Source organism: Mobula birostris, chromosome 22 (assembly GCF_030028105.1).
Source record: "Mobula birostris isolate sMobBir1 chromosome 22, sMobBir1.hap1, whole genome shotgun sequence".
Lineage (NCBI taxonomy): Eukaryota > Metazoa > Chordata > Chondrichthyes > Myliobatiformes > Myliobatidae > Mobula > Mobula birostris.
The window spans coordinates 39,156,671-39,178,043 of record NC_092391.1 but is presented as its reverse complement, the minus strand read 5'-3'; the positions used below and the strand labels follow the sequence as shown (position 1 = coordinate 39,178,043).

General features: G+C 42.1%; 1 protein-coding gene across 1 annotated transcript in view; it reads left to right on the top strand.

Annotated features, from left to right (window-relative positions):
• Positions 1–21,373, top strand: part of abca2 (ATP-binding cassette, sub-family A (ABC1), member 2) — a 553,235-nt gene that overhangs the window by 462,361 nt on the left and 69,501 nt on the right. The window contains exons 37-42 of the mRNA XM_072240523.1: positions 11,055–11,202; positions 13,087–13,210; positions 14,543–14,675; positions 16,778–16,898; positions 19,428–19,606; positions 19,779–19,920. Of these exons, the coding sequence (XP_072096624.1) occupies positions 11,055–11,202; positions 13,087–13,210; positions 14,543–14,675; positions 16,778–16,898; positions 19,428–19,606; positions 19,779–19,920 (847 nt within the window). The remainder of the gene's footprint in view (positions 1–11,054; positions 11,203–13,086; positions 13,211–14,542; positions 14,676–16,777; positions 16,899–19,427; positions 19,607–19,778; positions 19,921–21,373) is intronic.

Here is a 21,373-nt window from a genome sequence, read left to right as displayed (position 1 = left end):
AAGTTATCCTAAATAGGAAATTTTATGAATGAATTCTGTGTCATTCAACAATTCAGTCAGAAACATATTTACTGTGTCTCCAGTCAGCAGTAGTTACACTTTATAAGAAATTTAATCCCTTCAAAATAGACTTAATTTCTTTCACTTAATTATAAAGTTTCTAAGCATATCTTCAATGAAGTACATTTATATGTTGAAATTGAACCCTACAATTAAAGACAGACCAAATCTCCTTTGTATATATTAGACTGGCTCTGAGAGAATGAGAATTAAATATAAATTGCAGGAATCTGATTCAATAGAGAGGTTCATTAATGAATACAGGTGCTTGCAAGGTGAGTTTTTGTAAGCTTGAAATATTAAATAAGGATAAATATGACGAAGTGTATTGCATCTGAGCAACAGTGTTAAATTGAAAATTAAAACCTCGTGTTTCATTGAAACTTGATGCTTGTAACTACATTCTTTTGTAGTTGGTATTAAACCAATTTGTTATTCAGCTTGCAGAATAAATAATTGAGATGCTATCTGGGCATTTTCAGAATCAAAATCACATTTAATATCACCGGCATATGTCTTGAAATTTGTTGTCTTTGCGGCAGCAGCACAATGCAATACATAATAATAGAGGAAAATATACCATGAATTGCAGTAAAAAAAATTACGGTAACAATGAGAAGAGAGCATGTCCTGGGTGATGAGTAAGATTTTTAGGTAAAGCCACAATATTGTAAGCAAAGGTTAGCTACTTACAGATATCATGTATTGCATGAACAAAATGAGATGGCTAATACCATCTGGCCTCATGTTTAATGTTACATCCCAAGCATTATCCCATTATTGTGTCATTTATCAGTCTGAACTTCACAAGTTAGAAGTCACAATTTGATTGGAGACAACACTTCATTTGTTTTTTTATTCCGTCAAGAGCTGTGGGCTTCACAAGGTGAGCTAGAATTTAATTGCCCATCCCTGATTGCCCTTGTGAAGATGGTGGTGAGTTGCTGTCTTGAATTGCTGTGTGGATGTACCCACCACAGTGCTGTGAGGGAGAGAATAGGATTTTGAGCCAGTATTGGTGAAGGAACAGTGATATATTTCCAAGTCAGGATAATGTGTGGCTTAGAGGGTAGCATTTGTTACCATTGTTTCAGCTAGCATTGTTCCCATGCTTTTGTTATCTTTGTTCTTCTAGCTCAGGAGTTCCCAAGCTTTTTTATGCAATGGACCAACACCACTATGAAAGGCATTTAGGCATCTGTAGATCCCAGGTTGGGAACCCCTGTTCTAGCTGGTAGAAGTGGTGGGTTTGGAAGGTACTGTCCAAAGAGTCAAGAATGTATTTTTATGCCATCCCATGTCTGGACCTTGATGAGTCCAATCACCTGGCTGTACCTCTGTTCCCAGCACATGGGCAGCAATTGAGGACTGCAGACAGTATACCTGGCCAGGTACTGAAAACATGCACCAAACAACTGTCTGAAGTGTTCAGTGACATCTTCACCCCATACTGCTGCAGTCTGCCCTGCTTCAGAAGGGCAGCAATGATACCAAGTGCCCAAGAAGAACAGGGGAGCTGCCTCAGAGACTACCACCTGGAAGCCATCACATCTACTATGAAGTGCTTGAAGAGGTTGGTCATGGAAAAAAAAATAACCCTACCTGAACATGGACCTGGCCTGCTGCTATTTGCTTACCGTTGCAACAGGTCTACAAGCGGGCACAATGTCACTGTCTCTTCACTGTGCTGTGGACACCAGACAACAGCAAGACACCCTGCCTTTTTCCAAAAGTTTCCTTTTGGAAAGTTATTAAAACAAAAACTATGACACCTGAGAATTTTCTTCCTTCAGGCAGTTTATCCAATCAACCACTCTAGTTCACCCCTCCCACCCACCTCTGTCTATTGCAACCATCACCCCATCCCTGCAATTCACTGTAAACACTTTAAGCCACATTTTATAAAATGCTGTTTACATTATAAATGCATGCTGGTATTTATGTACATTTTATTCTATATCTGTACTTTAACCTCTAAATTTATTTTTTATATAATTCTGTACTTATAATTGTTAAATGTTGTAACTTTTCATTGTATGTCGCATTCTGATCAGTACAACAGAGTAAATTCCTAAATACATGTAAAGTTGATCCTTCGTCCTTGATCCCTGAACATACATCAGGCTGTTATTTATTGGTTACAGCTTTGTGTTCAATGCCATCATTCTCAATCACCAACCTTCTAAACCTTGGCTTCTATACCCCCCTCTGCAATCGGATCTTTGACTCCTTTATCCAAAGATTGCAGTCAGTGTGGATCGGTAATATCTAATCACTGACAATTAACACAAGCAGTCCTCAAGATTCACCACCCTCTGGGTAAAAAGACCACTCCTCCTCATCTCTGTTCTAAAGGGATGTCTTTCTGTTCTGAGACTGTGCCCTCTGGTCCTAGACTTCCTCACTATAGAAAACATCCTCTTCACATGCAAACTATCTTGACATTTCCATAATTGACAGGTTTCAAGGAAAGCCCCCTTCATTCTTTTAAAGTCCAGTGAGTGCAGGCCCAGGGCCATCAAATGCTCGTCATACATTAACCCTTTCTTTCCCGGGATCATTCTCGTGAGCCTCCTCTGACTGTCTCCAATACCAGGACATTCTTTCTTAGATAAGGGGCTCAAAGTTGTGCACAATATTCCAGGTGTGGTCTGACCAATGACCTATAAAGTCTCAGCATTACATCCTTGCTTTTATATTTTTGTCCTCTCAAAATGAATGTTAACGTTGTATTTGCCTTCCTTACCACTGACTCAATCTGCAAGTTAACCTTTAGGGAATCCTGCACAAAGATATCCAACTCCCTATGCACATCTGGTTTTTGAATTATACACTTCTTTACACTATATTCCATCTGCCATTTCATTGCCCATTCGCCTAATCTGCAGACTTCCTGCTTCCTCAGCACTACCTGTATCTTCCACAGACTTAATGACAAAGCCATTAATTCTGTCATCCAAATCTTGGTATGTGATGTGAAAAGAAGCAGTCACAACACTGACCCCTGGTGAATACAACTAGTCACTGCAGCTAATCAGAAATTAATCAGAATTAGGTTATTATCATTGGCATGTGACGTGAAATTTGTTAGTAGCAGCAGTTCAATGCAATACATAATCCAGCAGAGAGAGAAAAAAAATAAAATAATAATAGTAAATCAGTTACATATATTGAATAGATTTTTAAAAAATGCAAAAACAGAAATACTGTAATTTTTTTTAAAAAGTGAGGTAGTTTCTAAAGATTCAACGTCCATTTAGGAATCGGATAGCAGAGGGGAAGAAGCTATTCCTGAATCACTGAGTGTGTGCCTTCAGGCTTCTGTACCCTCTTTATTCCCACACTGTCTCCTGCTAATCAATCAATCTTCTATCCATGTCAGTATCTTTCCTGCAACACCAAGAGCTCTTATCTTGTTTACACACTTCATGTACTGCACCTTGTCAAAGGCTTTCTGAAAATCCAAGTAAATAACATCCACTGACTCACCTTTGTCTATCCTGTCAGTTATTTCCCCAAAGAATTCCAACAGATTTGCCAAGCAAGATTTCCCCTGAAGGAAACCATGCTGATTTCAGTTATTTTATCATGTGCCTCCAAGTACCCCGAAATCTCATCCTTAATAATGGACTCCAACATCTTCCCAACCTCTGAGTCAAGCTAACTGGCCTATAATTTCCTGTCTTTTGCCTTCCTCCCTTCTTACAGAGTAGAGTGACATTTGCAGTTTTCCAGTCCTCCAGAACCATTCCAGAATCAAGTGATTCTTGAAAGATCACTGCTAATGCCTCTACAATCTCTTCAGCAACCTCTGGGGTGTAGTCCATCTGGTCCAGGTGCCTGATCTACCTTGAAGCCTTTCAGCTTCGCAAGCACCTTCTCCTTAGTAATACCAACTGCACTCACTTCTGCCCCTTGATATTCTTGCATTTCTGGCATTCTTCGAGTGTCTTCCACACTGAAGACTGATGCAAAATGCCTTCACGTCATCTGCTGTAAGTCAGTGAAAATAAATTGATAGTAATTCTGGTGAGTTGCTGCAGTGCGTACTGTAGGACAAACTGCTCCTGCAAGTTGACATTGGTAGCAGAATGAGTGTATGGTTACTGATGAGATGTCTCTCGAGCTGGCTGCTATGTTCTGTACGTTGTTGAGCTTCTTGAGTATTGCTGAAGCATATACACTGCATAAGCTCCACTACATACATCGTGTAAGTGGCTACTCCAAGGTCTGGTCAGTGATAGTCCTCAGGATAATGACAGTGGGTGATTCAGTAATGAGTGCCAGAGGTTGATTGCTCTTGTTGTATATCATTAATAGGTGACATGAATGTTACTTTTCCCAAGATTTCAGTAATCAAACTAACTATTGGAGCTAGCTGTCCTTCTTGGGTTGAAGGAAAAGCCAATGCAGTTAGTTTTTTTCCTGCACAGTACGATAGTCATGTTGTAGCATCATTGGCCAATCGAGGCTCTTTCATCAAGGAATAATGGTAGTAACATGAATCGCAAAATCTGCATTATTGTAGTTGTCACCATTAAGTTTTTCTTTTGCTGAAGGCTATTTTTCAACAGTAATTACCTCTTTTGTGCACACAATCCATTAATATTCATCAGTGAAAATGGTATGTATTAAAAAAAGAGTGTGGTAGGTGATCTAATCCAAATTTTAAAAGTCTGAGCAACACACATAAAAGTTGCTGGTGAACGCAGCAGGCCAGGCAGCATCTCTAGGAAGAGGTGCAGTCGACGTTTCAGGCCGAGACCCTTCGTCAGGACTAACTGAAGGAAGAGTGAGTAAGGGATTTGAAAGTTGGAGGGGGAGGGGGAGATCCAAAATGATAGGAGAAGACAGGAGGGGGAGGGATGGAGCCAAGAGCTGGACAGGTGATAGGCAAAAGGGATACGAGAGGATCATGGGACAGGAGGTCCAGGAAGAAACACAAGGGGGGGGGACCCAGAGGATGGGCAAGGAGTATATTCAGAGGGACAGAGGGAGAAAAAGGAGTGTGAGAGAAAGAATGCATGTATAAAAATAAGTAACAGATGGGGTCCGAGGGGGAGGTGGGGCATTAGCAGAAGTTAGAGAAGTCGATGTTCATGCCATCAGGTTGGAGGCTACCCAGACGGAATATAAGGTGTGGTTCCTCCAACCTGAGTGTGGCTTCATCTTTACAGTAGAGGAGGCCGTGGATAGACATGTCAGAATGGGAATGGGATGTGGAATTAAAATGTGTGGCCACTGGGAGATCCTGCTTTCTCTGGCGGACAGAGCGTAGGTGTTCAGCAAAGCGGTCTCCCAGTCTGCGTCGGGTCTCGCCAATATATAAAAGGCCACATCCGGAGCACCGGACGCAGTATATCACCCCAGCCGACTCACAGGTGAAGTGTTGCCTCACCTGGAAGGACTGTTTGGGGCCCTGAATGGTGGTAAGGGAGGAAGTGTAAGGGCATGTGTAGCACTTGTTCTGCTTACACGGATAAGTGCCAGGAGGGAGATCAGTGGGGAGGGATGGGGGGGCTGAATGGACAAGGAAGTCACGTAGGGAGCGATCCCTGCGGAATGCAGAGAGAGGGGGATAGGGAAAGACGTGCTTAGTGGTGGGATCCCGTTGGAGGTGGCGGAAGTTACGGAGAATAATATGTTGGACCCGGAGGCTGGTGGGGTGGTAGGTGAGGACCAGGGGAACCCTATTCCTAGTGGGGTGGCGAGAGGATGGAGTGAGAGCAGATGTACGTGAAATGGGGGAGATGCGTTTAAGAGCAGAGTTGATAGTGGAGGAAGGGAAGCCCCTTTCTTTAAAAAAGGAAGACATCTCCCTCGTCTTAGAATGAAAAGCCTCATCCTGAGAGCAGATGCGGCGGAGACTGAGGAATTGTGAGAAGGGGATGGTGTTTTTGCAAGAGACAGGGTGAGAAGAGGAATAGTCCAGATAGCTGTGAGAGTCAGTAGGCTTATAGTAGACATCAATGGATAAGCTGTCTCCAGAGACAGAGACAGAAAGATCTAGAAAGGGGAGGGAGGTGTCAGAAATGGACCAGGTAAACTTGAGGGCAGGGTGAAAGTTGGAGGCAAAGTTAATAAAGTCAACGAGCTCTGCATGCGTGCAGGAAGCAGCGCCAATGCAGTCGTCGATGTAGCGAAGGAAAAGTGGGGGACAGATACCAGAATAGGAGCAAAGGAAAAGTGGGGGACAGGTACCAGAATAGGAGCGAAGGAAAAGTGGGGGACAGTTTAAAGGTCTGATGAAGCTTTACATCTGAAATTAGTATACAACTTGGTTGATTTTATCGACCCGTAATCTCTTTGTTAGAAGTCTAAAGGCAAAATGCAGCAGATGCTGGAAATCTGAAATAAAAACACAAAATACTGAAAATACTCAGTTCAATTAGTAATAAAAAGAATTTATGGTTGATGTGCTCTTTTCTCTGTTCATAGATGCTGCCTGGCCTTTATTTCCAAAAACAAAAAAAAACAATGAATTGCATTGCATAATTCATACAATAAGTGGAATTGTTAATATTTGCATACAATATTGAATATTGGGTAAAACTGTCTCATCTTTTGCTTATGTGAGGTACTGTAGCCACAAAGAATGTTTAAGGCCAATGTAATCAAATGAAATGTTTACTAATTTGGAAAGATGGCTTCTATTAGAATTTGGTGGTTTAACTAAATGTCCCCTGTGTGCTTTTTGTATTCTTAGCACGAACATCTTGATTCTTAATGAGCTAATTAGTTATGAGAATAGTGTATTGTAGTGCCATATAGCCTACATTAGAAGAGATTTTAAGTTCAATAACTTGACAATTTTTGTGAATTCACTGTGCTACCCTTTAGACTTTGACACTTGATTTGCACCAATACCTTTTTTAATGTTTCAGTTTCTGGAAGAGTTTAATATTTATAATGTATAAATTTGCCTAATTTATAAACAGGGACTTGGCATTAAAAGCCCTGGATTGGATGCTGAGGTGATGGAGAGAAAGCAAATTCAAATATAATATCTGTCTGCAGTAGTAACATCTATTTCCCACTTGAAAATGTTTACCCATTCCTTATCTTGTCATTTCTTTTTATGCATTTCTTTACTTTTAATTACTATTTCATTTATTTTATGTTTTCGTATTTGTTTACTACATAGAAGGAAACTGGCTCAATGAACCTATACCAGATCTAAGAGTAATCCCATTCTGACACACACGTTACTGTAACTTTTTAAATTTCACATGCTTAGAGGGCATGTGCTATCATGAGAGGCTGGATAAACTTGAGTTGTTCTCTCTGGAGCGCCAGAGGCTGAAGGGAGATCTGATAGAGGTTTACAACATTACGGGAGGCATAGGTAGAGTAGACAGAGAGTATCTGTTTCCCAGTTTTGAAATGTCTAGGTTCAAGGGGCATGTGAAGGGTGAGTTTTTTTTCACTCAGAGAGTCGTGGATGCCTGGAATGCGCTGCCTGGTATGGCGGTAGAGGCAAACATATTAGAGATGTTTAAGAAATATTTAGATAGACACATGGATGCAAGGAGGATGGAGGGATGTGAACATGGTGTAGGTAGGAGGGATTAGTGTCTGGATGTTTCTGATACACTTTTCAGCTGGCTTGATACTACATTATGGGCTGAATGGTCTCTTCCTATATGCTCATTACATTTCCTTTCTTTCTCCTACCATCCCCTCACGCTAGAAATAATGTACAGTAACCAGTTAGGGAGGAAACCAGAGCACCTGAGGGAAATCTATATTATCACAGGAGATCAGGCAAACGCCACATAAAGAGTACCCTAAGTCAGGGTCAAGCCCAGGGCAGTGGAATTGAGAAGCATCAACATTACCTACTGCTGCACTAACTTGTTAATGATTTTGTGCCATCTATCATACTGTGCATGGCTTTGGTCCCCTTATTTAAGAAAGGGTAGAATTGAATTGAGGCTGTCTAAAAGAGATGAGAGGGCTGTCCTATTGTGAGTGCCTAAAGAAGTTAGGTGTGGGCACGTGGCCAAGTGGTTAACGTATTCGACTAGCGACCTGAAGGTTGTGAGTTTGAGCCCCGCCAAGGCAGCGTGTTGTGTCCTTGAGCAAGGCACTTAACCACACAGTGCTCTGCGACGACACTGATACCAAGCTGCATCGGCCCTTGCCCTTCCCTTGGACAACGTTGGTGTCATGGAGAGGGGAGACTTGCAGCATGGGCAACTGCTGGTTTTCGATACAACCTTGCCCAGCCTTGCGCCCTGGAGAATGAAGACTTTCCAGGCGCAGATCCATGGTCTCACAAGACTAACGGATGCCTTTATAAAGAAGTTAGATCTGTTGTCTTTGGGATTAAGAAGAATAAAGAATAATCTTATTGAAACAGTATCTTAAGGAGGCATGGCAGGATAGATGTTGAGTGTTTCCACCAGTGTAAAGTGTCATGAACAAGGGGGCATTGTTACAAGAGGCAGCCTTTTGAAACTGAAGTGGGAGTATTTCCTCCTTGGAGAGAGTGGTTAGCTTGTTGTATTCTCTATCCCAGATGGTACTGGGAACTGGAACCTCGAAGTGGTTAAAAAAAGAGGCAGGTAAATTTTTGTTAGATAAAGAAATGCAGGGCTATGGAGATTTAGCACAGAAGAGGAGTTGAGACAGGGTAGATCAGCCTCGATATTATTTAATAGTGGACCTGGTGGCTAATCCCTGCTCCTAATTTTTGTGTGTTCTCTTCAGAAGTCTGTATTTGGTGTTCTATGTTAAACCTTGTTTCTGGTCTAACACTTCATAAGATACGAATCTTTATACAATTGTCCCATTTCCTCTAGGTGCTTCACTTCCCTCCACACTCCTTCACATCCCAAAGATGTGCTGGTTGATAGGTTGCTTGGCTGCCGTAACATTACCTCTATTATAGTTAGCTAGCAGGAGAATCACAGTGAAGCTGACAGGCTTCTGGGATAGAATAGGTTATAATGGAATGTTATTGATGGTGTTTGTCTGAGCATTGGGATAGACTTGATAGACCAAAGTTTCTTCTTCTGTATCAACAGAGAAAAGGAGATTGTCCGATTTCTTCTCTCCTAACTAGATTAAATTGCCTGTGGCATTCTCCCTTAGGATCAGTACCTGTAACTGGACTATTATACCTCCAAGATGGAAAATGTAGAAGCATCAGTATAGTATATATAGTACTTCAGTACATTCAATCTTGAGACAAAGTCATTTTGTACAAATGGCCTTGGCATGTCTCCAAGTTGGAAAAAATAGGAATCAATCAACATCTGGGAATACCTGCAGTCAATGGGGTTGACTTCACCTTCTGACAGAAGAATATTTATGCCTGTGAAAACTTCCTCCTGTAAAACAGCAGAAAAAATGGCCACAGTGGTGTGATTTTCATCAGTTGCTCAAATTATCTGCCAGCGTCAGATATTGATTGTGGCAGAAATTTGGGTTTCTATATCGTCACCACCGAGGCTCTGATTTAAGAGCAACCTAGGGTGCAGGACTCAAAGCCCCTCACCCTTCCATTGATCAACAACAGCCTTCAGCACAAGAGTAGCACTGACTCAAAAATTAAGAACAAGCTAATTTATCCTAAAGGATCAAATTATTGTCCTGCTCCCTGCTGTTCTGTACCTAAAGTTCCGCCCATAAATGGCCAGAAATGGATCAATTAGTTTAATGTAATTATTTATTTGGTTCTGGTAATTAAGAAACAAGAATAAAGTTCAAGTTTATTTGCACTCAACTATACACATGTATATGTAGCTAAATGAAACAGCCTTCCTCAGGGGCCTAGATGCAAACACAGTGTATACAGTTGTGCACAGCACATCTAGTTATGATAGCACATACAGTCACAAAATAATATTAGTACAAGTCGCTGAATGTGGAGGAATTGATGTCTTTTCTTTCTGTATTTAATGGCTCCCTGGAGTAGACAAATATTAAAGTTATATTATACATCCGTACTTTGACAATAGAATGAACCTTTGAACTGAAGCTTGATGGTGCAGGGGATGTTGGCCTGGAGCCATGTTTCTGCAAGAACAAATATGTGGCAGTTCCTCATCTCATGCTGGCTTGGCAGACAAAGGTATATCAAGTTTCCCCAAACCTAGCACAGATTCCAGTGCACCCACCATGTTTCTGTTCAGTTCCACTGCCACCATGCCTCCTCCCCTGGGTGGCTATAATAGGTGATGTGAAGCATGAGGGAATGGTCTGCACAACAGTCCACACATCTCCCCCACCATTAGTCTCACCAATAAGCTACTGAGCTGTACGCGGTATTTTATGTTACCAATGTCCAACAGGGTCTTGAAATCACAAGAAAAATATTTGAAACACATATTTGCATGATTTGTTGAACCTAGAGAGGCAGCTGCTACCAAGAACACTGGTCCTGCAGGATCTCACTAATTAGTTACCATGTACTGTATAAAACTGGCTAAAACGTTGACTGTACTCCTTTCCGTAGATGCTGTCTGGCCTGCGGAGTTCCTCCAGCATTTTGTGTGTGGTTGTTTGGGTTTCCAGCATCTGCTGATTTTCTCTTGTTTGTGTTAGGGAATTTCTAGACAAGTTGCGAAAAGTAACAAATACAATTGTTTAGGTTTAAAAATACAGACAATATAAAGACTAGATCTTAAAACATTGGATCTGATATACTTCCTGATCAACAAATTTGATTTTCCTGTGATAAGGCTTCCATTGTTTATCTGCTTGATTCAGCATTCACCTGCATCTGGTAAACTCTACTTGTAATGGCTGTTGGGAAGGTACAGAATGAGACCAAAAACCTTCCATTTAGGAAAAGTTGGAAAGTCAATGATGTGGGCAAATAGATTCTTATTTCATTTTAAGGGTCTTATTGGTGAAGAACTGGGCCATCTCACTTTGGAACTGTCCTAGTTGGCAATATTAGAGGATGACCCAAAGAAGCTGGGGGGCGGGGGGACACAGACTCCAAATGGGACCTGCTGTTTGATCTATTGCTGTTTGCTCCACAGCTGGTCAATCACTCCAATCATGTATCCGGCATCCTTCTGGTTTGAGGTTCCCAGCACAGCCTATGTGTTCCTAATCGTCATCAACCTCTTCATTGGTATCACAGCCACAGTTGCCACATTCCTGCTTCAACTGTTTGAACACGACAAGGTGAGGACTCAAGCAGTGTAAACATCTTGTATTCTCCTCCAGATTTTTCACATTGCCTTCTGATCCATTTTTCTATGGGGCAGGTCTGAGAACAGAGACAGAAATAGCCTGTGAATGCCTATCAGCAGTATATTAGGTTTATAACTATTGTGCATTGCTATAGTATTTGGTTCATCCTATTAAGAAGTTAAAGAGTACAATGGTGGTCTGTGTTGTTCTGCCGAGCGTTGCGGGCATGCCACGTTGGCACCAGAATGTGCGGCAACACTTGTGGGCTGCCCCCAGCGCAGCCTCAGGTGTGTTGATCGCTAATACGACGACACATTTCACTGTATGTTTCGATACATATTTGTGAGAAATAAACTTGAATCTTGAAACTGTGTCCTCCTTTACAATCTCTAAATAGTAGATGGTGCATAAAATCATATCAGGGGACTCCTGTGCATGTGCAAAGAAGCACAATGAGCAATCATCTGGGTTTAAAGTATCACTTACAATGTTAAAGAAAAATTTATTACAAATAGCAGTGAGGTCATGGTGAATTTAGTCTATTTTTGAGTGACAGTGGTTGAATTATAAATATTGGCCAGGAAGTAGGAGGGAGCTTACCTCTTCACCTACGAGCAGTACTACAGGATCTTTTGCATCCATTTCAGAGGATAGGGGATAGTTTAATATTTCACACAGAGCAGCAACTCCTGGAAGTGTAGATGCAAAATACCACAAATCCTGGAGATCTAAAGTTGAAGAGAACTATGGTGGAACCTTGCAGCAGGTCTAGCAGCTCTTGAATAAAGTCACGTTGAAAGCACATTGACCTCAGACATTAAACCTATCATCTTTTCTTATCAGATATGAATTACACCTGTAATATTTCCATCATTTTTATGTTTTCATATTAATTAATGTACTTATTGACTGAGGTACAACATGCCCTTCGAGCCGCTGTCACCCTATTTAACCTTAGCCTAATTACAGGACAATTTGTAATGTCCAGTTAACCCACCAACTGGTACATCTTTGTCCATGGGAGAAAACTGGAGCACCCGGAGGAAGCCTACACAGTCACGGGGAGAACATACAATCTCCTTACAACGACGGGAGTTGAACCCGGGTCACTGGTACTATAAAGCATTGTGCTAACCACTGTGTTACTGCCGCACCACTGCAGCCGTTCCTTGGTCTTTCACTGAAGCCTCATAATAAACCACATATTCAGGTTTCTAGAGTCGAGGACAGCACTGCAAACTTTGGACTCGTGACAGTACTGAGCCAAGGCAGTGATTTTAGCTGTGAGCAGGCCTTCGGTCAATCCATTTCTTTCTCACTTCCAGAAGCCAAATTAAATGCAAGGAGACTTCTGGTGAAATTATGACATTTGAAGATCAAAATAGGTTATATTGCTCATCAAACCTCCTCTTATAATGCTTGAATTGACACCAATGTTATAATTTCACAGGGAAAGCTTTACTTCCACTCAACCATGTACAGGTTTATGTAGAATGAACTGTAATTATATCTCTACTGCTAGTCAGCCACCCACTGAATAATTTGCATCTTTTGTGAGTAATGTTTTTCAGAGTGAGACAGTTATTAACTGGTGTCCAGATGGTCAAAAATATAGAGCCACTACACTGTGAAAAATTTGGGATGTGAGACAATGGCTTAGACCGGGTAGATAGCATGACAAGATGTTTTGTGCCTGCAAGGATGGCAAAACTGCAAAGAATCCATTGATATCTGGTACTTAGCTGATTTTTAAATATGATTACAGTCAGGTTCTTTTTGCTTTTACGTGTTTTAAAAAGAGCACTTTGCAATTTCTTTGATTTGTTTTGAATTGTGTTTCCATCATAATTTAGCTCCTGTTTCTTCCCTTTGCAGGACCTGAAAGCCGTGAATGGCTACCTGAAATGTTGTTTTCTCATTTTCCCGAATTACAATCTGGGTCATGGACTCATGGAAATGGCCTACAACGAGTACATCAATGAATACTATGCAAAAATAGGTAATTCCAGTTGCCCACCTGACTCGAATAGTTCACCATTTGCAAAGCATGACTGGAAAATAAAGAAAGTATTTGTTGATAAAATGTAGCCACATCAGTATTGTTATGTATAGCATATCCACAGCTATGGGCATCTGTATAGCGTGGTTAAGTTACAACTATACTAGAGTGTAAACTGTACTCATGGTAGTGTTTGATCTTTAGGTTTAACCTCCAATTGTTCCCATAAGCTTAACCATTATGTTTCCTGTGCTGGTTAATGAAAACACCATTTCAGAGCCATCTGTTTTGATTTGTGAATTCCAGTGTTAATGTGAAATAATGGAGATTCCACTTAATTCCTGTGTCACTGATCTTGGTGGGAAAACATTGGCTTGCCCGCTGACCCTGAGGAATCTTTATTTACTGGTTCCAGTAAGCTTTCCTCTTCAGAAAAGAACTGTAGAATTAGTAGATGTAGAACTGATCCATTGCATCTCAACAAGGCTCTGCTGGAATTTGCAGCCAAGGACCAGTAGCCAAACACATCCCTGGCATCCAGCCATTCATTTTAAAATATTTATTGCAATATTTAAAAATATTCCAGACCCTTGAGCCCAGCCGTGCCCTAATTTAATCCTAGCCTCATCACAGGACAGATTACAATGACCAATTAACCTACCAGTGGATACATCTTTGGACTGGGGGAGGAAACGGGAGCTCCCAGAGGAAGCCCACGCAGTCATGGGGAGAGCATACAAACTCCTTACAGGCAGTGGCGGGTATTGAACCCGGGTCACTGGTACTGTAAAGCATTGTGCTGACAACTACACTACTGTTACTGCACTCTTGTCTTCTGGTTTTGAAGGCCGAGCTGTAAAATCAGAGCTGATCAGGAAAGAAGGTATTGCTTTACTCACTGACCTCATCAACACAAGGAAAGATTATGACCAGTGCTACAGTTGATGTATTTGTCAGTTCACAGATGCACAGTCTATTTCAACCAAACAATTAAATATTTTGCTCATCTACTACTCTGGAAACGTTGAGATGGTGGGAGGTGAATCTCTTCACTCTGTGCTATGTCTTCCTGAAAGGTCAGGGTCATGACAAGCTCATGTTCCATTGAGATAAAAAGCATTTTGCCTACATACCACACTTGATATAAGTGCATAGACACAAAGCCAAGGTTCCTTATACAGTGAAGTATCAATAGATCTAGCTTACATTGGCAATTTCATGCATTATCATCTTATTTCTGTTGCTTTGTATTCACACCTGGATGGTATGAACGCTATTTATCCTGCAGAGAGGTCTGAATTTGACTCTAATGGTTAAAATTTCTCTCTGCAGGTCAATTTGGAAAGATGAAGTCTCCCTTTGAGTGGGATATTGTGACACGAGGGCTAGTTGCAATGACGATAGAAGGGTTTGTGGGTTTCTTCATCACAATCATGTGCCAGTACAATTTCTTCAGAAAGCCACAGTAAGTTTGTTCTATATCATATCACCTATAGACTCCTGTATCATTTAGGCTTGCAACTTCAGAGGAGGATCACTGTGTGTCTTAGAATTTGATGTGGAGTTACTCTTCAGTCTTCATGGTACTTAAAAAAAAGAACAATTAAACAGTGTCTTTCTTCCGCTTCCGCATCCTTGGATGCTACAAAAGTTCCATTATCATCAAAACAAATTTAATCAAGGAATTTGTATCAGTGGAGATTATTTAGATACTAAATGCAGAGCAGAAGCACTGCTACTTTGCACTGTTCAGCAGAACTGTATGGAATCAAGTATATATTCTTGAGTTCTTTCTTGGAGTGGATATTTCAAAGGTGGTTATATGATACATTCGGAGTTGAAATTGTAGAATTGTTGCAGCATTGATGGAAACTATTTGAGTCATTAAATCTTATAAAACTTGCCCATTCCCATCTCCTTACACTTCCCCTGTGGCCCTGCAATTATTCTCCCTTAAGTGGCTATCCATTTTCATTTTGTAAGCTCCTGTTGACTGCTTCCACTTCCCATGCAGTCCTGAGTTCTAAATCTCTGAGATTAATAGAAGCTCTTTTCCTCACTTTCTTCCCTATATCTTTCACCTGCCATTATTAATCTCTTCCTCAACCTCTCTGCCTTTCCCCCTCCCCTTCCCCCTCCCCTTCCCCCTCCCCTTCCCCCTCCCCTTCCCCCTCCCCTTCCCCCTCCCCTTCCCCCTCCCCTTTCCCCCTCCCCTTTCCCCCTCCCCTTTCCCCCTCCCCCTTCCCCCCTCCCCCTTCCCCCTCCCCCTTCCCCCCTCCCCCTTCCCCCTCCCCCTTCCCCCCTCCCCTTCCCCCCTCCCCCTTCCCCCTCCCCCTTCCCCCTCCCCCTTCCCCCCTCCCCCTTCCCCCCTCCCCCTTTCCCCCTCCCCCTTTCCCCTCTCCCCTTTCCCCTCTCCCCTTTCCCCTCTCCCCTTTCCCCTCTCCCCCCCTCCTCTCCCCCTTCCCCCCTCCTCTCCTCCTCCCCCTTTCCCCCTCCTCTTCCCATGCCCCTTTCCCCCTCCCTCCCCCTTCCACCTCCCTCCCCTCTTTCCCCCTCCCTCCCCTCTTTCCCCATCTCCCCTCTTTCCCACTCCCCCTTCCCCCTCCCCTCTCCCCCTCCCTCTCTCCCCTCTCCCCCTCCCTCTCTCCCCTCTCCCCCTCCCTCTCCCCTCTCCCCTCTTTCCCCTCCCCTCTCCCCTCTTTCCCCCTCCCTCTCCCCCTCTCCCCTCTCCCCCTCCTCCTCTTACCCCTTTCCTCCTCCCCCTCCTTCCTTTGCCACTGCCCCTCCCCATAACTGAAATATATTCTCTTTGTTTGCCTCAGCTAAATCAGTTTTGATCTCAAAACCTCAATCAAACTTCATCTAGATCTTCTTTGCTCTGGAGAGAAGAACCCCAGCTTCACTAGTCCAAGCTTAGTGCTGAAATCCATCATTCCCAGTAAATATTTTCTGCATTTTGACTTGCGGGTCCTAGAGTGGGGTGAGCAGAGTTGAATGCAGCATTTCAATTTTGAATTTGTTTTATATATGGATGTACTGTAATCTCCTCATTTCTGGATTCTGTTCCTTTATTCGTGAAGTTCACAATCCCCATATCCTCATACTTTCCCAAAACTGTGCTTTCAATATGTCCAACATTTTCAAAGATTTATGCACCGACATATCCAAGTCTATCTGTTCCTGCACCATCCTTCGAACTCTGGAATTAATATTTTATCTTTTACGTACACCAAAACTCCTAGGCAAAAGGGCAGGTTCAGAACAAATTTATTTATGCGAGGCTGGTAAGTCAACCAGGAGGAGGCATTATGTTCCACAGGCACGGCAGTTGCTGTAATGGGATGATAGTTGATACTGCAGTAAAAGGACTTCAAAGGATTTCTTAAGACTAACCTTCATTTTGATGCTGTCCCTTCTCTTGTATTTGACAGAACAACCATGCTTTGATAGTGCCAAGATGTTGTTGTACTTGGTTTGCATTACCTCTTTTGATGCTTCTTCAGTCAATGGGCTGACTCCTACTTCTAGTCCATCTGGTCGTACATAACCCCTCCTCTTATGTTACAGACGCCTGCCCGTTTCCAACAAGCCAATAGAGGATGATGATATTGATGTGGGGAATGAGAGGAGACGTGTGCTACGAGGAGATGCGGACACTGACGTTCTTAAAATTCAGAACCTGACGAAGGTAAAGAACAGCAGGGAGAACACTTAAAATTTAAATAGAAGAGTATGTTTCATTTTTATACTGCCTTTTATAACATACAAATGTCAATAATCATAGAGTTCAAAGGTGCAAGAAAAGGCTGTTTGTCCCACTGTGCACTTGCAAGCCAACTGTGAGTCTCTATCTATTTATCTATCTAGCTATTTATTTATTTATCTATTAAGATACAACGTGGAATAGGTCCTCCTGGTCCTTCAAGCCATGCCACCCAGCAATCCCCCTATTTATCCTAGCCTCTTCATGGGACAATGTACTTCTTCGGCTATCCATCGATTTTCAATGATGACTGAGGCCTGGGCAAGGTTGTATGGAAGACCGGCAGTTGCTCATGCTGCAAGTCTCCCCTCTCTGCGCCACCGATGTTGTCCAAGGGAAGGGCATTAGGACCTTGCTTGATACCGGTGTCATCGCAGAGCAATGTGTGGTTAAGTGCCTTGTTCAAGGACACAACATGCTGCCTCAGCTGAGACTCGAACTAGAGACCTTCAGATCACTAGACCGACTCCTTAACCACTTGGCCACGTGCCACACTAGGACAATGTACAATGACCAATTCACCTACTAACAGTATGTTCTTGGACTGAGGAGGAAACTGGAGCACCTGGAGGTAATCCACATGGTCACGGGGAGAATGTACAAACTCCTTACAGGCAGTGGTGGGTATTGAACCCTGGTCGCCGGTCCTATAAAGCGTTGTGCAAGCCATTACACTACCATACCTCTTTTGAAGCTACCCAGTCTCTGAACTTGCACCATTCCATTTACTCAGGAATCAGTCACCAATCACCACAACCAACATTGTTGACAAACTTGCTAAAAAAGATGCTGCTGCTGTTTGCCAAATTATCTGCTGTCCCGCAGACCTAATGCCAGCTGTCTAACATCTCCCTCTGGACCATGAAGCAACAACTAAGCATAGGCCATTATCTCCTAGACAGACATTGACTTCCTCAAGAGATCTTTCCTTCATATCCTTAACACTAATATTGCAGTTTGTCTTCTTGGCTGTTTATCAGTCTTTGTTTATGTATAGTTTCATAAATTATATCGTATTGCTTTTATTTTTCCTGTAAATGCCTGCAAGAAAATGACTCTCAAGGTAGTATATGGTAATATGTACATACTTTGGTAATAAATTTACTTTGAACTTTCCAGACAAAGGCTGTTGTTCCCTTCCACAAATGCTGCCCGATTTGCTGAATTCCTTCAGCGTTTTGTGTGTGTTGCTCAAGATTTCCAGCATCTGAAGAACCTCTAGTGTTCATGATTTGTGCCTATCACCTCTAATCTTTCTGCCACCTTATAAATTGACAGTTTCCTTGTCCCAGCAAGCTTAATATTAACTTCGATCCTACCATTCCAGAATGAGGTTGTGCTTAAAACTTTTCAGTTCTTCCTTGAAAGGTCACCCAACTAGTTCCTCGCCAGTACCACCAATCTTCACTTGGCTGAACTTATCTTCGAACTGAATGACTTCATTAGCTCCACAGTGTATGAGAATCCACATGGATCCAAGCTGTACCTGTCTCTTCCCAGGATAAGTGGTCCTGTTCTTGTGTGTGCTGGTCAAGTCTCCTCTCCCACTCATTGATGACGAGATGACGTTAGTTCCTGTTCTCAAAAAGAACTGAAATGTTTTGTCACATCTGCTGTCAACTGCCACCCATTTACTCATGCCACTTCAGCACCATTAAAGCAAACCCCTACAACCAAACTATGAAATATAATGTTACTGTGAATGGTTGAGAGTATAATTCACTCTTGCCTAAGAGAGATCTCCAAAAGACCAGGGGAAATAAATTACTTCTTTTGATCCGTCTGTGTGAAGTCCCCAGTACTGACCTGTCAGATGCACAAGGCAGTCACACTGAAATAGGCTTCACAGGCTTTCTGTAAAGCCTGCCCGAAAATGACTGGATCTCAGATCCTGCACATGCAACTGAAAATTTCTCAAAGTGGTGTCTATTTGTGTTGGACACCAGCACATCCAAAGTTGCTGCTTCTCGGAAAGTCAGGTACACCAAAAACCTGGAATGAATATCCTGGTCTTGGTGATCCCTGCCACATGTCCCTAATTTCTAATTTTATTTTATTTTAAATAAAATTTGTATTGTATTATACATAAAATCCTGTCATGGCACAATCCAATTTCCTGATCATTGTCACCATAATAATTGTTTAATTATTCCTGTGATAATTTCAAGAAACAAAAATATATCGCACTTGACAGGGCTGGTCTCCAAGTAAAAAAAAAATTCCAGTTAATACTCAGTAGGATGTGCGTGTTCTTCCCAGTGAAATGTGAGATCAAGATGAACTGAAATTTAAACAAGTGAAAATCTACAGATGCTGGACATCTAAGCAACACACACAAACTGCTGGAGGAATTCAGCAGGTTGCTGAGTGGCCTGCTGGGTTCTTCCAGCGTTTTGTGTGTGTTGATGAGGTGAATTTTGTTCTGTTTCACTCTAGTGCTTGATTAATCTGCAGGTGTACAAGTCTCGGAGGATGGGCCGTATCTTGGCAGTAGATCGATTGTGTACCGGTGTGCGCCCAGGAGAGTGCTTTGGCTTACTGGGAGTGAACGGAGCAGGGAAGACTACAACATTCAAGATGCTAACTGGGGATGAGAGTACAACTGGTGGAGAGGCCTTTGTTAATGGAAACAGGTAAATGATGACAGTTGCTTGCCACAGTAAGGCAAGGAAAAACTGTTAGTAAATACCCTTTAAACTTTGTATCATTAATACAGCCCTAAATTTCACAGGAAAAAGGACACTTTATCTATGGTCATGCAAGACAGGAATGTACGACACTTATCTTCTTGTTTGTTTGTTTCAGCATTCTTAAGGACCTGCTGAAGGTCCAGCAGAGTATTGGCTACTGTCCACAATTTGATGCACTTTTCGATGAGCTCACTGCACGGGAACATATGGAGCTCTACACCAGATTACGTGGAGTCCCCTGGAAAGATGAAGAGAGGGTAAGGATTGGGAGGATGCTCCAGATTTAACTTAATGCGAAATAATGTTGGTAGAATTTACAACACCAAACCAGGAAATTGTGTTCCGGTTAGTGACCTTTTCAATATCTTGGCTCCAAAGTATTTTTATGAGGCTTTATTTTTACAATGGTTTGAAAATGCCAGCGAAATTCTTCCAATACAAATATTTTCCTAATACTTTTATTAAAAAAATGCTCAAGGTGCCATCAGAATGAATAGAACGTAGCACTTCGTGGTATGCCCTGGAACCAGTGAACTAATTATCCTCAAGTGGTTAGGAATTTTTTTCTCCCAACAGTGGATTACATTTCTGAAAATAAATATTTCTGTACATAGGAGTATAAAGAAAACTGCTTCCACCAAATTTACTTGTCCTGTACTGGTCAACGCTGACAGACTTGCTATTGATTTTCCCCTCGAGCATTATACATTTCCTTCTTGTTAGGTACATTGAAGATCTTACTCCAGTAGATTCTATTACTGCAATCTTGCAGAAGCCTCAGGGAGTCAGGTAGAGAGCAACTTAACTTCTGTGTCAGTTGGTGCTATTGGAATGGTAAGATTTTCCTTGTTCGCTGATATTTATGTCAACGCATAACAATACAAGTGAAACTGTCTACTGATAGGTTTGTGCTGGTTGGTGAAGCTACTCCCACCCACCTTCATGAATTCCTTTCAGTATACCCTTCTGCTTCCTCCCTGAGCTTACATGATTTCTTCATACGTATGCCAGTGTTATTTGTCTCAACCTTTTCACGTGGTAACCTAACGCACACTTGGATAAAGAGGCTCCTGCTGTTCAAACAGCCCCAGTGATGTGTGTGTTGGTACAATAATTGCCTCTCTAAGTTGCTCCAAATGAGTAGATGAGTGGCTGATTCTGAAGAGGGTTACTGGGAATGTGGCAAGAATTAATTAGGTTTAGATTTAGTGTAAATAGGTGCTTATTGGTCAGCACAGACTTGTGGGCTGAAAATCCTGTGTGCTGAAAGCTGTTTTTAGTTACACGACAGTTTGTTTCATTTAACGTGATGTTACTCAGGAGCAAACCAACTAAGAGGTTAAAATCTTGCGTCGTTTAGCCTCAGTACTAAGAATTTGCCCCTTAAAATTTGCATTGATTTAGAGACATGTCTGGAAGATACTGCAGAGTCTCAATTGATGGAAGCAGCGATGATTCATATAGCTCCTCAGCCTGCTGCACCGTTCAATAAAAATTTGCTCCAGCACCAACTTCCTGACCAGAGAAGTCTGATAGAAGTTTACAGAATATTTATGGGGCTTGATAAACACAATACAGGGAAGATGCCTGCATGGACCAAAGGGTCAAGGAGCACAGGTTAGTTATTGGAGTGGAAGGTGTAGAACTGAGAGGACTGAAAGTCAGAATTTTTTTCCACTGTACTGTGGAGGGAGACACAGTCACGGAGCT